Source organism: Agelaius tricolor, unplaced genomic scaffold (assembly GCF_023055355.1).
Source record: "Agelaius tricolor isolate 1412-34295 unplaced genomic scaffold, bAgeTri1.0.p SCAF_23, whole genome shotgun sequence".
Taxonomy (NCBI): Eukaryota; Metazoa; Chordata; class Aves; order Passeriformes; family Icteridae; genus Agelaius; species Agelaius tricolor.
The window spans coordinates 7,636,248-7,653,667 of NW_027269283.1; the positions used below are offsets into that span (position 1 = coordinate 7,636,248).

Sequence of the window (17,420 nt, forward strand, 5' to 3'; positions counted from 1 at the left end):
ATCTATGGAAAGAAGTTCCCCTCTGGCTGGCAGCTAATGGATTGCAATCCAATTATCCATGGGTTATTCTTCTTTCTGCATTATGCAGGGCACATAATGAATGAGTACTGCTGGAGAAACATAGCTGAGGGCACAGGGCAGGATCAGGGATCTGAGCACATGGCTGGCATGAACTGAAGGTGACCCAGTTGTTCACAGACCTGGTTGCTAATTGGGCAGTGTAAGCATGGCCAGCTGGACAAGTTTTCTTTCCCTTCCTTGCGTGCTGCTTTTGGTGTCTGCTCAGCTCCTCTCTTCTTCCTGCAGGAGGAAGGCTGGAGTAGGACAGGGTGTAGCTCTCTTAGTATATTAATAAGCACATTTTGAGAAGGAATTTTATACATTTGTTGGGGAAAGGTTTACTGAGCAAATGAGTTCTTGGAAATGCTGCTCTGTTTGTGGTCTCTGTCGTGTGTTTTGGGTTGAAGAAGGGATTACTCATTTCCTCTGTGTGTGATAATCTTATATACAGCCATTAAATGCACACCCACACATTCTGCATGTGCCAGGTAGAACCTCTTTCTGACTTCTTTCACTGTAGTATTTAATCCTTATTAAATCTTCTAGAGGTGACCAAGAACTTTATGTTCTATTTTTAGAAGTCTCTTCATTGGCAAGAAAATGGGGAGGGAAGGTATTTCAAACATATTTTCTTTCTAGAAACATTCCAGCATCTTTTGATGGAAGGATTCTAAGTCTTGTGATTGTAGCTACCTTAAGTGTTTAAAATTCTGCTTTTGCTGAACTACCACTGCTTCAGCATCTGGTTCCCACTTGAGTATTTGTATTTTTGTTGCCCTCACCACATCCCTCTCCCTGTAGGGATACCAGGACTCTTTCCTGTTCTCTTTAAGGAGAAATCAGTATTTTTTTGGTGAAAGAATGTGTGTGTATTCTGGGTAAAAACTTTAATGATCATGCTCGTAAAATGTGGAAGACTGACACTTAAGCTACATGAGACTCAATACTAAAGTGTTTATTTTACTTCCTCTGAATCAGGGTCAGAACACACTTCAAGAAGAGGGAAAGTTTTCCAGCTTTGATATATCTTGGATAAATGGTGCAAAGGGATTATGCATTGGGTTAAGGGAGTCATGCTGCCATTAATGCCCAAGAACAGACTCAGATGCTTTGGGTAGGATCAGACCCTACTCTTCATCCCTGCTAATAAATAATAGCTCAAATTATCTAACACTGAGGAATTCAGCATCTTTTTTTGTAATCTTCCTACTTGAGCATGTGTACAGGACCAAAACCATGTTTTGGAGGTATTCCTTGGCCCTACCCTTCCTGGAAAGAGCTAAAGGGATGCCAGGTGGTATTTGAAATGATCCCACCAGGAATGAGGCACCAGCAGATCCCTCCTGCCCTGGCACTGCCCTTCAGGCATAGCATTCCCAGCAGCTTACATGGACAGAAAAAGGGAGATCAAACCAGCTTGGTTCACTGGCTGCTGGATTATGGTCAAGTTCCTGCCCCAGCTGATGCAGAGGGAGCCCTTTTGAAAACCTGACTCCTGTTTGTGGGAGCTGGAATCTTAAAAAGCTGGCTTCAGGAATGCCTGTGGTAATTTTCTTAATTAAAATCTCGTGTTCCTGATTTTTCAGAATGAGTGGTGTGGCAGTGCAGCAGGGAAACACAGCCTGTTCTGCAGAGTGAGGCTCCCTGCAGCTGCTCGCTCTCCACTGTTTCAACCATGATCCCATCCTTTCATTTCCTTGTATCTCCATGCTCGACATATTTTCCTTCCTCTTCACTCTTTGAACAGCCAAATCTTGATGTCTTAAGCTGGTAAGGCCCAAAATAGCCAGGACTTGGAGAATCCCCAGCCCTGAGCCTCCCCATGGTCTCCTCATCTGCCTCTCAGGGCTGGCAGGGCTCAGTTGTCCATGTAAGGGGTTCTGGGATGAAGGCTGTCATTTATTAAAGCCATTTGGGGACTCGTGTGGGACAGGGACATTCCTGAGTTGGGGAGCTGATGACAGTGAATCTGGAACTCTTCATTTCCATCTCAGCAAGGCAGTTTTCCCTTCCTGCCAGGACTGGAGTGGCTTGGCAGGACTGGGGAACCTGCAGAGCTGACTCTGATGTTGTGCAGATAAATGTGAGGAATGAGCATCTCTCTGATGAGTGTCCTGGCTCTTCTTGCACGGTGGAAACTTGTCTTATAGGATATTTTTATAGGATGCCTTTCACGCCCTCCCTTCCTCTGGAAACACTGGGAGGAACTTCACCATCTAATCTCTGTAAAAGCACCTTTACTCTCTGTGTCATTGTTGGTGGTGATTGTGTGGCTGCCACTTTCCAACCAGTTCTGGGCAGAACTGTCAGCATCACTGCTGTGCACAGCGTTGGGAGCACAAAGGATTCTTCAATGACACAAACCCAGTAATTTGCACAGAACTGCAGTAAAACGCCTCTTGTAGCTAATTATCTGCTTAGTTAACATAGTAATACATGAGTCTGTGAAAGCCTAAATAGATTAAACAGAAGTGGAAGTTTCTTGTAAAAGCCATTGATTGCTTTATGTGCTAATCACTGATAATTATTTAACAGAAGGCTTGCAGGGATGATTGTTCTGATAGCAGCTGAGAGGCTCAGCCTGTGTAATTCTGTAAAGACCCATTTCCCCATCCATGTGCAAATTCTGGCATTCTTTGTAATCTCTGTCAATAATTCCCAAATTCAGAAAAGGTGACTGATTTTTACAGCAGATCCAGGATTATCCACACATTCCAGGTCACTTTCCTGTCAGAGCATGGGGGCTTGGTGCGATTTTAGCTGAGCCAGTCAAACTGGTGGGATCTGTGCTGGGTGATGCTGCTGTCCCAGGCCTCCTCTCTGTGTGAAGGCAGAAGAGCTTCCAGAATCCTTTAGCAGCAGCTGCTCCTTGTGGGAAGGTCATTTGTAATCCCAGACTGCCCTCCTTGAAATCACGGGGGAGAGTTAAATTAGGGATTATTTTTTGAATTCCCAGGTGGGAAGAAGTGGGCAGGAGGGAGGGAGCCCAGCTGCTGTGGCGTGGGGCAGCTGGGAGCAGCTGCCCTGGGAGGGGCTCTGTGGTCAGTCCCTGTAAAAAAACACATTTGTTCCTGAACAGAAACGTGAATTTCCAGAGTGAGTGCCCTGGGAATAGAGAGGAACAAGTGTTTCTGTGGGAGAGGAGACAAACTCAGTGGGGAATGCTCTCCATCAGACACATTCAAGCCAGGGATTCCCAGTGCAGCCCTTCACTGCTGGCGATGATTTAGGCTGAGGCAAGGTCTGGAGTGCAAACGCTAAGGATGAGCCAAAGTATTGGGGTACTTTGAGGTTTTAAAATGGTAAAGAAGAATATGCAGGTTCCTCTGCATGCCCAGGGACATTCTTGGCTGTGCAGGGACATCAACACTGGTATCTTTTAATGCTGTCTTGGGTACAGGGGCAGAATAGCCTGGTCCATCCTCCAGGGCAGAATCCACCTTCCTAAACCATGTGTGGCTAATGCCTGTCTCACCTGAAGTGCACTGGGTGTTTTGTGAGCCTTGCTAACTGAGATATTTAAAAAAACCCTGAATCTGCAGTTTCAGTCAGTGGCTATTTGCCCTTTCTATTTGTAGCAATTTCCTGCCATAGTTATTTTTTCTATGGTTAAATAAGCAATTTCAGTTCTTTTCATTGTCATGTTTTCTAGACTCCATATCATTCCCATTGCTTTATTTTGGATTCTCTCCAGTTATTTCACATCATTTCTTGAAATGAAGTGCTCAGAGAAGGGATGCAGTGTTTCAGTTCCATTTTTGTCTGTGGGGAAAGCTGTTGCCCTTGTGATGGAGAGCAAACCAAAAAGAACTTTCCAAAGGACTGAAAGATAGCTGGGGTCCAGAGAATCATCTAAAGGCCTTACCTGGAACAGAAAACAGAAGAAAAATTAAAATATTTCATCAAAACAATGAGCTAAGCTTTATTACATGCTCCTTGGGGGTGGTGTAGTTTAAAAAGAACTCTTCTTCTGTGTGGTTTAAAGGACTGCAGTTGTCTTCATTCATTAAAACACTCAGAGCTTTTTGCCCCCACCTGCAGCCTGTGACCCAAAGTTGGATTTTACACTGCACTGCTGCCCTCCCTGAGCATGGCCAGCTCCAGCCCTGACCTCTGTGTGCTCCTCCCATGTATTTGTAATGTTCCCTATTACCTGCAGCTGCCTGCACTAATTACAGGGTCCTTTGCAACCCCCCAGGGCAGCGGGGTTGGTGTTGGTGCATTGCAGGCTGTAAATCGAGTTTGCATTTCTTCACCTTTTCTCCTAGTCTGGTCTTTCCTTTTAACGAGGCCGTGGAGAAGAGGCAGCACAGTGTGCTCTCACTGCTGCCAGGACTTAATTGTGTTTGGCTTCGTGGTGGCAGCCATTGCCTGGAAAAATCCACAAGGGTACCCCTCAAATTCACATTGCCAGGGAAGAAAGATACAAAACTCCCTCTGAGAAGAAGGGCAAGAAATGCACATTTGAAGCTATGCAAGTTAAGCCAAACGTTTTCTGCCTAAAAAGTAAGAAAATTTATTATGAATTTTTTAGCATAGAATGACTACATTTTGCAAACTGCTTTTTTCCTCTTGAACAAAATGCCCTTAAAAGGCTGCCTTAACATGAAAAAATAGCTGTGTATTCCCTAAATGTGATAGATCAAGCAGTGCAGGAGGAAAAAAATCCACTTCAGTGTGTGCTTTGGACAGAAACTTGCAGCAATCCCCATTTGTCAGCTTTTGTGATTTGTTATAATACACTGGGCCATGCAAGGTGCCAAATCAATGCACCACGTTCCCTATAGATGTGTTTATCCTTGGTTAACCAGGTTAAACCACTTAGCTCTTATTTCATTATCCCATTAGCAAGCCAAACCCCATGGTTTTTGGTTCCAAGCTGATGTAGTTCCATGGGCAGCCCTTGAAATTTGCCAGAATCCCCTGGACTCCAGTAATTCTAATTGCAGTTGGCACAGATCTGAAATGCAGGCAGAGATAAGCTGTTGTGAGTCTTGGAGCATTGCAGAGCAAAATGGGAAATTCTTATTATATGAGGTTATTTGAGCAGATTTAACCATTGTAGGGCAGAGAGAGTTTTAGTAGGGAGCTAAATCATGGGTCCGCATGGTGATGTGTGTTTCTCTATAAATCAGGATGAGATGAAAGAGTAATTGCATGTGAACTTGGGGTGTTTTGCTGCAGACTCTCTTCTGGTGCTCATGGGAATGATCCCTTGAGTCCTTTTAGTGTCTGGTTTTCTGTGGAATTAAAGAATTTTATCACTATAGGCTTGTCCCAGCTCTTGCCTGACTTTGCAGACAAGAGCAGACCCCAACAATTGTCCCCACTCCTTCTCCACTCCCTTCCCTGGTCTAATGACTTGTTTATATCCTCTGCTTTTAGAGACTTACGCTTCAACCACATCAAGGAGATACAACCTGGAGTCTTCAGAAGACTGAAGAACCTCAACACACTGTAAGTTGCACTCCAAGGATATCCATTTATTACTTGTGTTAGCACTGTCCCCTAAAATGGCTTAAAGATGGCCTTGGGGTTTTATTTATTTCAGTCAAGTTGTGCATATCCAGCCAAAGCTTTAAAATTCCCTCTGTTCCACCCTGTGTCATGTTACCTTTTTAAAAAATGTGGGGTTTAATAACTTCCATTTTTCACAATTAACCTCTCTGCTTGAAAACAAAACATGATGAGCTCTAGCACTGACTGAAGATGTTTGAGCAGGTATGGCCTTAGAGAAGCCCATAAAAGAAGTTCTCATATGGGGTCAAGACAGTGGAGGGGTGAATTAAAATCATCTTCCTTTCTATGGTCTCCTTTAACACATGAACCACATCAGTTGCTCTGTGTGAGTTCCACTGAGCACCCTTCAAATGCCATCTTTCCCTTTGCCCTAAAAGAAGTACCTACATCTGCCCTATCCAGGTAGGAATGGGGGTGGAAAGCTGCCAGTCCAGCCTTGTTTCACACTCACATCACTGCTGCACCAACCAGCTTCTCACTCTTCCCAAGGGAAATCCTGGGATTCTCTGCTCCTTCTGGCTGCCGCAGGGCTGAGGGCTTGGAGACAGATCTGAGAGCATCTGCACCCCATAGCCAAGGAGCTGCAAACACCCCAGCTCCCAAATCAGAACCAGAAGCTGTGTCAGCACTGCACTGTGCTGGATGCAGTCAGGATGTTGGGACTCAGATCTAATTACTCGAGCTGTGACATGGTGCTAACAGCCATGGGATTTCCAGGCCCAAGCTGAAATCCCTCAGTGAGGCAGAGCAGCTCCTTTGGGAACCTGACAGTTGTTCATACATCCATGATCCCAAATGGTAACAGAAATTCAGGTTGTTTTTTTCTCTCTGGCCTTGAGTGATCTGAAGTCCCTGATCCGAAGTCCCTGATCCTGTGAAGGTGGCAGACCTGGGCAATAAGGCATTCAGTCAACACTAAGCAGTTGTAGGAAAAGTGGGATTACAGCAGGACTTTATTATTGAGACCTGCTGAAGTCTTTATCTTTGAAAAATCAGCGTTTGCCAAAGATCCTTGCACTCTGTGTGTGGGGCTGAGTGGCCAAGCCATGAGTGCAGATGCTCTGAGTACCCCGGCTGTGGCCAGGACGGGTGCTCATCAAATGGACTGGTCAGAAACTTTACTGCCACTGATGCTGTACATCCAGAACAGCCCAGGTTAGTCTCTCACACAGCACTGTGTGATACTCAGTTGCCAAAAATAATAGGGAAGAAAGGATGCTTTGGATGGATTTCTGTCATTTGAGATAGAGTCAGATACAGCGAGAAATGAGAGAGCACTATCTAGAGAGATAATAGAGTCCAAATCTGTAGGGTTTTGCCTTATCACCAAGCTCTGCTGAGGCCTCTTGATCTCCAGCCCTGCTCTTCCACCCCTGGAGCTCTCCTGAGTGAGGAAACAGAGGGTTCCAGATGATGTCATCTCAGTGTGCTGCAGGCAGATGTTTGGCAGCAGCTCCCAGGACCACCGGGCGAGTTTCAGCAGAGCCCTGGGGAAAAGGAGGATGCTGGCAGGGCTTCACTGGGACAGAGGCTCCACCCAACCTGCTGAGCTTTGTGAGGGTCTCAATTCCTGCCCTGCCAGCTCCTAGGACTGGGCAGGTCTCTGAGCCCTGCAGGATTTTGCTTCTGTCTTCTGACTCCTCCACTCTGTGCAGAGTAGATACAGACAGGGCCTGAGTGAGGGGAAGGACCTGACTCTCTCTAACACCTGTTTCTGCTCCACGAATTTCTCCAGCTCTTTTTCCTTTCTGTCTCCACACTCTCCTGGACAGAGACCTCAAGGACAGCAAGTCCATGAACAGATATTAGAGGGAATAGTCAGGAATGCACCCCTGGCATCCCTGAGCTCATGATTTGGGATGCTGTTTTCACAGTCTGTTTCCACAGATGGTGGGCAGCCACTCCTGCTTTCCCTAAACAGTGTCCTATGGCCATTGTCAGAGCTGGAGTACTGGACCAGGTGAAACACTGCTCTAAAAAAATACTGCATTTTTATATTTGGATTCTGAAAATCAACCTGATTTGCCAAGGCAACCTTTCCATTTAGACAGTACTTCTTATGCTTAGTTGTATTTCCTGGTCTGGCCAGCAGACTGGAGCACTCAGTTATTCTCACACTTGTGATAAACTCCCACGGCTGGAGAGTTTGATAACTGACTGAGAGAACATTGGACCTCACACTCCTGAAGGAAATTTCTCTCCAGGAACTTTGGTTTGTGCAATTCCCACATCAAAACTGACAAGAGCTGAAGAATTTGCTGGTGTTTCTTAGATGGTAAAATTTACCTGAGGACTTAGCGTTTCAAGTGATAAAGAGAATAAATCCTTTAAAATCCCTGAGAGACTTCCTTGGAAAATTTGTCCAGAAAATTTGAAGGGAGAAGTTTGGAGGATAGAATAGCTCAGGTTCCACGTGCAGAGCTCTGAGCTTGCAGCTTTCTGCCATTGAATTTAAATAAATCTTCCATAAGCAAATGAATGTTTTTAAAAGAGCTTTTCCCACTAATGGCAGAGGAAGTGCAACAGATTCTGGTGAAGCTTCTGTTCTCCATCTCCTTTAGGGCAGGGTGGCTGTTCTGTGTCCAAGTTTGACAGTTTATAAACCACCCTGAAAAGGAAACCTTTGTAGCCTGTGTTGGATGCAGGGAAATGGGTTGAGGTCCTGACAGGAGAGGAGCCTGTGTGGATGTCCAGTGGGGCTGTTCAACAGCTCAGACCCTCCCTTCTGCTTTCCTCTGGTGTGGGAGATTTGATGAATCACAGAGCACTTCTTTAGCACTAAAACCAGGAGCTTTGTGTGTGGAAGAGTCACAGTCACTGTTTGCTTCCAGCTGGCCACTCCTGGTGCAGCAGCACAGGTGATGAGAAGTCATCCTGAATCCTGCACCACTGGGAGCTTCCTGTGTGCAGGTGGACAGGTTCTCTTGGGCTGAACATCTCAGAGAATTGTAAGATTTCCTTGTCCTCTCCTACTGGCTCTGCCCTGCTCCCATCTGTGCTGATGGTGCCGGGTATTTTTAAACTCTTAATATTTCCCCTTGGTACAAAAAAAAAAAAAAAATAAAAATAGCAGGGAGAGTGAGGCAAAACCCCTCTTGTATGGCATGCCCAGCTGCCCCAGGTCCAGGAGAGCTGTTTTGCTGCAGTTTGCCATCACTTGCTGCATGGCTGAAGCCAACATTAGCTCAGAGCAGGTGCTGTGGGAGAGAGAGGAAATGCTGTGAGCCCATGGTGAGGCACAGCCTCTCCCTGCTTCCCAGTTTTTGCTCCTTTAGGTCATTTCTGGGTGGGGATGGATGATGAGAGCCCAGTGATTCCCAGGGAGTCACTGCTGCCCCCTTTGGTTCCCTGCTGTTCAAAGGGTTGCTGCTCCCTGGGTCTCTCCAGCATCCCCCATAGAAATGTCCAAGCCAGGGACCAAAGTTTCTTTACATCCCCAGTGTGTATTTTGGTATTCCTGAGGCAAGAGCACCCTGGAGAACAGGGACCCTGTGGAGACCACATTGCTTGTGCCTCTGCCTGGCCCTTTGCCCTGTCACTGCTCACTTCATGTTTCTCTTTCTGCTCAGGTGAGAGCAAAACACTTTGGGTGAGCCCTGCAGCTCTGCTTTAGGTGCTGCTGCTGCTGCTAAAGAGCCTCACAGTGAACAGAGCAGCAATGTGGAGTTTCTGTCTTTTACTCTCTAGTAACTCCTGAGAGAATGTGTTCCTGCCAGCAAGGAGGGGATGTCAGAGCCTGCTTGGATCTCAGAATAAAAGTTCCTCCCTTAAATATGGGAAATAACTATTCCAGATCATTCTGTCAACAAGGGGGAATGTGTGGTTGAACATAAAACTCAATTTTTCTCCCCCTCTAAATACACTACGTGATGATTTCTATTAATGGTGTGAGGAAAAAAATAGCTGTTTTGTCACAATGGCTGCAGCATGTGGATTGTCAAATGAAAGGAGGAAAGAGAACAGGGTTTGAGCCTGAATTCTGTCCTGTCACATCATTTAATACATTCTTCAAAACAGAAAGCCACTCATTTAATGGAACTTAAGCCTGTGCCTGGAAACCTAGAGAGAGGGTGGGGAAGGAGAAAGGAGAGGCAGTCACACATAAAATCTAGAGGAAACTGAATGTAAAATGTTCTCTTGGTGAATCTGGGCCAGATCTCATGGTGCTTGTATATCTCAAACATCCCAGAAGAGTTTGGCAGGAATACAGCCTGTGTGATTGAGTTCTCCTACTCATGTGGAGTCCAGTTCATGGGGCACGAAGGGGAATGCCCCATCCTATTGCCAGGAAATGTGCTTCTGGTACTTTTAATTAAGCCTGCTTTGCTACAGGGTGTGGTTAAGATAATGAGAGAGATAATGATCTTCTCAGATCAATATTTATTTATTATTTATTTTTTATTTATTTATTATTTATTTATTCCCAGCAGATCTGGGTCCCAGCTTTCAGCCCTCTAAGGGCAGCAGGAATTGGGGCATTTTTGCTGTGAATGGCAGCTGGGACCAACAGCCAGGCCATGCCAGGGTTTGGCACGCTGCTCTGCCTGGGTGAATTGCAGAGGAGTCAGGGAGCAGACAGCTGTGCAGGAGCCATCCAAACTCTCTCCAGGAGCCAGCTGTGCTGCCTTGTCCGTGGATTTCTCTGAAAGCAGCATTTTGGAATAAGTGGGCTATTATGGGCTTCATCACTATCTCACTTTCCACTGTTTTCCAGGACTTATCCTTCCATTCCAATGGGGAATCCTGAGACAGGAAGCAGAGATGGCTTCTTCCATGCACTTTTTATTCTTAAATCAGGCAATGAGCAAGTTTTTAAGTGTCAGACGATGAGATAAGAGCCCTGTGTGCTGCTTGCCATCTGAACTTCCAGGATTCATCTTATTTGGCTGGCTCGGTGATTACACTCCCTTGAACTGTACAAAATAGCCAAGACAACAAAACAGACTGGGATAATGCTTTTAAATAGCCCCAAAACACAGCCAGACAGCATAATGGAATTTGAAATCCCAGTGGAGATCAGTCCTGGTCTGAACTCTGAGCATTAAAGACAACAATCAGCAAAGGGCTCCAGACTGTGCTGCTGCATGGGGCTGCTCAGGCTGTTGCTGTGGCCCTGCTCACCTGGTCACTGCCACCTGTCCCCTGGGAGGCGAATGGCCAATGCCAGGTGTGTGCCAGGTGCTGGCATCCATGGCAATGAGGTCGGTGCTGGCAGCCCACTGTGTGCTCAGCATTGGGCCAGGGCTCAGATAACAGAGCAGGAGCTGCCTCGTGTGCTCTGGCCAGAGATGGAAGCTGATGGGGCAGGGAGGGAAGCAGGGCTGGTGCCTGGGTTGTCTTTGTCCTGCGGGCAAATAGACAAAAGCCCTCTCCCACACTGCCCTCAGGCATTCATTGCCAGCCCTTGGGTGTTCAGTCATCAAATAAACTTTTGGGTTGATGCTCAGGGACTGTGTTTCCACTCAGCATAGCCGGCAGTCAGAGCAGGATCGTGTGTTCCAAGGCCCTGACATCATTTCTGCATCCTTAGGAGTGAGCCCGGGCTGTTTGACCTCAGCTGTGTGTGAGCCATTGCTTCCAGCTGTGCAGGAGCTTTCCAGCCTTCTCTGCCTTCACCTCTGCAGGCCAGCCCTGGGCTGTGCAGCCTGGCAGTGCCACCCACACCCCTGGTGTCAGGGCAGCTGATCCAGTGGGCAAAGCCAGGGCAATGAGGTTTTTCTCAACCCCTCATTGCCTGCCTTACAAAGTTGTTTGCTCTTGGGTTTCTCACATGCTTTTTCTGACCCTCAGTGTAATTCTCCACCTGAGAAAAAGCTGGTGGAAAGCTGCATCAGCTGCCTGGAGAGAACTTGTGAAGCTGCCATCAAATGTGTGTGTGTGCTTCTGACATCTTCTATCTCTTCTGTCATCCTTGAGGTGTTTGATTTCACCTTAATCTACTTTTCCCACAAGTTTTTTGCCATTTCTCCCCATCTCTTTGTCTTTTCTCTCCATCCTTTACCTGCACAAACTGGTTTTGGCCAGGAAAAGGACTTGGCTTGTAATGACAGAGGCTTGGCTGCTCTTTTTTGTCCAGAAAAGCAGGGCAAAGATTGGGTTTTGCTGCAGGGAAAGTACTGAACTGTCTTCTCACCTGCTGCCTGCTGGCAGATTGTTCCTGAGGAGCAGAGCTATGGCAAAAATCAGCTTGTAAAATGCACATCCAGTACATGTATTTAATGTGACCCAACATAGTAAGGTCTGGCTGCTTGCAGAGGGAATTGCTGTTTTTCCTACAACACCTGAAAAAGAAATCTTTGCAGCACAGACTCACAGATTCCCTCTCTGCCCACAACTCCATTTAGGAATTTTAAAAATGAGTGGTGCCTGGTGAAATCCTTGCTCTGGGGCTGTTCAGCACTAAAACCCCCCCCAGCTCTGAGCTTTGCCAGACCTGAACCTCAGTGGGAGCCACGGCGAGAGACCCACGGGAGGGCAGCCACGAGGAGCAGCTCAGCTTTGTGTGCTGGGGAGCTATTTATAAGTGATTTATTGTGTTTTCTCCGTGCTGGGCTTGGCAGGGGCTGCAGCAGAGCTCTGCAGGGCTCAGCTCTGTGGTTACAGTGCTGCACAGCGTGGCTCTTGCAGAGCTGGGCTGTTTCTGGTCGCTGGCAGCCATGGTCACTGCACACACAGCCATGGCAGCTGCACACACCAGTGTCACACAGCTCTCCAGTGCCACGTGGCCCAGAGGTTTTGGATTAAAATCTGGCACAAAGCTCCTGAGATCGAGAGAGGTTGTCTGTGAGCAGCCTCAGGAGTCAAAGTTGAATTTATTTCTTTCTCATTTGTGTGTATCAGTTACAAGGTGATTAGAGCGAAGCTATTAGCATTTTGTGGCTCCTGTAACTCCACTGGGAACTGGTGTTTCAAACTGCATTTGGACTTCTAAAAACTGGCTCTGCACTCCCCTGCTCACTTGTTGAACACAACCAGGCACCTCCAACACCCACTGTGGTTGCACAAGAGTGACAGCAATGATTTAAAATCTTACTCCTCACTGCTTCTTTCTGCCTGTCTCCCATCCCCTCATCCCTTTTCTGGATGAAATTGTCACTTTGGGATGAAAACTGTGGCAAAAGGTAAGGAAAATACTTTGAACACTGCAGTACTGGAAGTACTTGGCCCCTCTGGGTGAGAAACCTTCTCACTGCCTTGGCTGGTGTGAGGACACAAACTTTGACTTGCTAACCCCATTAAATCTTTAATTCTGTGACACCTGGTCTCAGAATTTTTCAGTGGGCATCCAAGAACAGAAATGCCACAAATCTCACACGTGCTGACTTCACCAGCTGTGTTTTACTTTCTTGATTTAAACAGGCTGCTGAACAATAACCAGATAAAACAAATCATGAGAAGATCCTTTGAAGATCTGGAGAACCTGAAATACCTGTGAGTTGGTGGCTCGGTAATTTTTGACCTCTTCAAAATCTAACAACCCACTTTTAATATTTGCCAGTCAAGGATGTACTGTGTGTGTTTGGAGTTGAGTGTCAGGGTACAAAACATTGCCCTTGAACCCAGGCAGCAAGTTCTGGTTTGGATTGAGGGTCATTGCTGTTTCCTGTGACTTTTTAGAGCACAGCTGCTGATCAGTTCCCCTAATGCTGTTTCTGTTCTCTCCTTTTGAAAGCTACCTTTATAAAAATGAGATCCAGAGCATCCAGCAACATGCCTTCCACGGGCTGCATTCCCTGGAGCAGCTGTAAGTACAGATGAGCCTTGTTTGCATGCTGTGCTGCCAGGTTTGGGGAGCAGCAGGCACTTAGGGAGGGGTAAGATGAAGCTGCTGCTCTTTTCTCATCCACATTTGCCAGACCACACTGGGTTCATTTCAAAACAGCTGTTCTGGGTATTGGTTTTGATCAGTTAGTGCTGAGGTCTCTTCCTACTGGTGTTCCATGTGTTTTCTCCTGCACCCAAACCTCTGGAGCATAGGAAGAACCCAGCTGTGCCCCTGATGGCCTTTATTTCCAAGGACCTTATGAGGGTCTGCAGGAGGGCTGGGAGCAGAAGGCTCTGCTGTGTTTGTGTCTGGGCATTCCTCGAGCAGAAAGTCAGATCTGGTCCTTTACTTAAACTGAGGGTGCTGGTTTAGTTTCTCTCTCATCCAAAGCTCTGCTGGGAATGAATGGATGCAGCACAAGCTGGGAGCTGGGGCTGCCAAGTATTCCTGGGAGCTACCAGGGTGTTGGTGCTCCCATGCTGCAAAGCATCTGGAAATTGCAGGGGGGGAAGATGAAGGATCCAAACAAACACAGTCATGACCTTCCCTCGAGCTGCGTGGCGCTCTGTGCTCAGTCTGGGCTGGAGGGAGCCTCGTGTGCTTTCCTGGCAGCTGGAGTCCATCACTCCAGCAGTCCCCATTTGCTCCCCTTCTGTTAGGGCAAAGCTCTGCTGTTTTCATTTTTGACTCTCAGTGCACCGCTCTCGTGGTGAGATGGGCAGACTGAGATCTGGCTCTTCTGAAGTGCCTTCCTAAACTGGGACTGGATTTTTCTTACTTGGGACTGGTGGAGGGAGTGTGAGCCTGGATATTTGAATTACAGATATGTGAAATGGTTTGGCTTGGAAAGGATCTTAGAGCTCATTTCATCCCACCCCCTGCCATGGGCAGGGACACCTCCACTGTCCCACGTTGCTCCCAGCCCCATCCAACCCCTTGGACACATCCAGGGATGGGGCAGCCACAGCTTCTCTGGGCACCCTCCACCCTCACAGGGAACAATTCCTTCCTAATGATTTATTCTTCCTAGATAATTCAAATACAGGAATTGCTTGTATCATTGGAGAGCAGGGACCAAAGGTGAAACTGGTCTAATTCCTGAATTGTTCCCAGCTGCAGCATTTATAGGGCTGGAATGTGACCAAGGACTTTGCTGTAAAAGGAATAGGATCCAGCTTGTTCTCCAGGTTGACAGCACAAGAGGACAGAGCATAATTGGAAGTTTCAGGCAATCCTAACAATAGGTGTGCCACCGAGCTTGTGTACACTGTGGTTCGTCAGCCAACTCAGCAAGGATGCCTGGGAGAAAATTTAGGAAGCTGGAACTGGCTCTAAGCTGAGCTTAGAGAGCTGATGCTGCCCACAGGGATATTTCAGCAGTGAGTGTTCCAGACTTGATGTCACGAATAAAAGAAAAAAAACCAAAACCAACAAACCCACAAAACCAACAAACAACCCGCTGAAAGTCCCATCTGTTTTCAATCCCAGGCAGGCTTAACTCCAGAAGAAATAGCTTTGCTCAAATCCTACCCCGTTTTCCTGTCCCCACAAGCCAGCTTTTCAGGAAAAAGTATAACCCAAGTGATGGACAGGATCAGATGCTTTCCTCAAGGTCCAGAGCAATCTCAGCAGGCATCTGAGAGTGATTAGAGCACGTTCCTGTCCTCCCCACTGCAACCCTCCAGTGCAGAATCTGAGTCACCCTCTCTGATACTGGACCATTTATCATGAATCCTTCCATTACAAATCAGGCAGCCATGTGGAGGCTTAGGCAATTATTTCTCAATGCAGTCAGCTACAATAGCAGAATGAGTATTTGTAGATCTGTGGTTAATCTGTGTCTGCTGTGAAATTTATGCCTGTGTAAAATAAAGGAGAATAGTTTAGGCAATTTGGGGGCTGTAAAAAAATCCGTCTAAAGATCAGGAATGTGTCAATTGTGCTGGTGAATGTCACAGCTCATGGCAACAGGGAGGCTCAGGTACTGTGGTGAGTTGCTCTGCAGGCAGCACGTTTTTTCCTTGATGGCAAGGGGTGATCTGGGACAGGCAGGAGGTCCCCTTGGCCTCTGGACTGGCAGGTCACACTTTGGATTTTAGTGGAACTAAAAATATTAGTCTGTATTAGCAGAAGAGCCATGTTGGCTGCTGTGTTTGCGTGTGGAAACTGGAGACACTAACATGGATTCTGGCTTTTCCACACCTGCCCTGAGTGGTGACCAGCTGGGGGGCACTGGTGGGCTGATCTGGGAAGATCTTCTGTCTCTTAAATTCAATCTGTGTGTGATTTCTGTCACAGGTACCTGCATTTCAACAACTTGGAAAGTCTGGAGCTGGAGACTTTTAGTGACCTGCCTAAACTTGAAAGGCTGTGAGTAAAGATGGGGAATTTATTGGGACTAAGAGGGTGACGACAAGGGGAAAAACCCCTTTATTTAGTGTAGCAGTTTTGCTAGCATGGAGTGTGATCTCCAAAATGCAAAAAGAAACTTCTTTAAAGAAAGAGATTTTACATAATTGCTGAGGGGGAGGGTGACTGAGGATGTGAAGGGAATTTCCCATTTTATGTTGTGTTCAGGTTTCCATCTAAATAGGAGTAAATCTGCAGAAAGTCCTACAGCTGGTCAAGCCAAGTGAAATTTTACTCTGAGCATAAGGTCAGCAACGTTAGTCACTGTTGGGCAGAGTGAGCTAAAAAAAGGGGGTGGAAAAGGGATAAAGTCAGAAGAAAGTCTAACAAGAAAAACACACATCCTTCTTGAAAGCAGTAAGGAAATGGAGTCTCCTGCTCCCCAGGACTGCTTCTAGCAGTAATGGAGCCACCAGTACAACAGTCCATCTGTGGTTCCCACTCCATGGAGAAACCCGCAGACTCTTCTGGGCTCTGTGGAAATGTGCTTTATATCCATCCATGCCAAAGAAATAAAACTGTGGGATCCCACACCCTTAGGAAAATTCAGACCTGGATCAGTGCATGGCTGATCTCAGTCACTGTATTGGATCCAACAAAAATTCTGGATTTAAATTTTAAAGGAAGGTTTTTCAGCCTCCAAGCTGGGCAACCAGGCTGGACTCTGGTGCACACATGTGTGTGCAGACATTTGCACTCGACCTGTGCTGCTTTTGTGTTCTCTCCTGTTCCACCACCTACTAAAATTACTTAATCTCTTTTATCAATGGTCTCTCATGAGTTTTAGATGTAACCAACACAAGTAAATTCCCCCACCACTATGGGAATGGGGAGTTCATGGTCCCCTCTTGGTCCCCACTAAGTTTGTGCATTTTAGCGCAATCAGGGTTTCTCCCTAACAACTGGAGAGTTTTATGTGTGTGCTAAGATTTTGGAAGTGAGAATTTACCTCAGTTTTGTTCAGAGATAAGCCCAGTTTAGGTGGCTGTTGTCTGAATTAGATTTGCTCATGGATTTGGGCTAATAACTACATGGAGTCCAATGCAGGAGTTGTCTAACACCAATGGCTGCCCTTGTGGAATTGTCACATCATCTGCACAGGGCAAGGAAAAGATCCCTTCTAAACTGGAGCTGACCCAGGCCCAGAAAACAGAGGGTGGGTCCAGTCTGAGGGGATTTTGTGGCCTTTCTCCTCCCTGTGCAGAGAAACTGGAAGGATCCAGTTCCAACCTGTTCCATCCCATCCTGAGTCACGGTTTCCAGCCCACACCCGCTCTTGCCTTTGGCATGTTACGTCACACCCACCAAGGGATGAAATCCCTCCAGCTCATGGAAACAAACATGGAATTCAAACACTGAGCTCCGTTTGGATGAGTGGCCTTTGCATTGAATCCGAGTTGTGACCTGGGGTGTTATCATCCTCACAGTGCAAATACTGAATAATGTTCTGGCATGGCTTCTCCCACTGCAGATTCTTGCACAACAACAAGATTTCCAGGATTCATCCAGGGACATTCTCTCAACTGGAATCCCTCAAACGGCTGTAAGTAAAAAATATTGCCTGCAAAGAGATTGTTTGTCTTCAATCAGATGGGAAGGACCTGAGGAAGAATGTGCCTGGTTGGCAAAGCTTTTAGTTGTTGCACTTCTAAGGCCACTGCTTAGT

At 46.7% G+C, this 17,420-nt stretch overlaps 1 protein-coding gene across 1 annotated transcript in view; it reads left to right on the forward strand.

Moving 5' to 3' along the window:
* LOC139599485 (peroxidasin homolog) overlaps window positions 1-17,420 on the forward strand; it is a 43,308-nt gene that overhangs the window by 3,222 nt on the left and 22,666 nt on the right. The window contains exons 2-6 of the mRNA XM_071446789.1: window positions 5,446-5,517; window positions 12,940-13,011; window positions 13,253-13,324; window positions 15,644-15,715; window positions 17,226-17,297. Of these exons, the coding sequence (XP_071302890.1) occupies window positions 5,446-5,517; window positions 12,940-13,011; window positions 13,253-13,324; window positions 15,644-15,715; window positions 17,226-17,297 (360 nt within the window). The remainder of the gene's footprint in view (window positions 1-5,445; window positions 5,518-12,939; window positions 13,012-13,252; window positions 13,325-15,643; window positions 15,716-17,225; window positions 17,298-17,420) is intronic.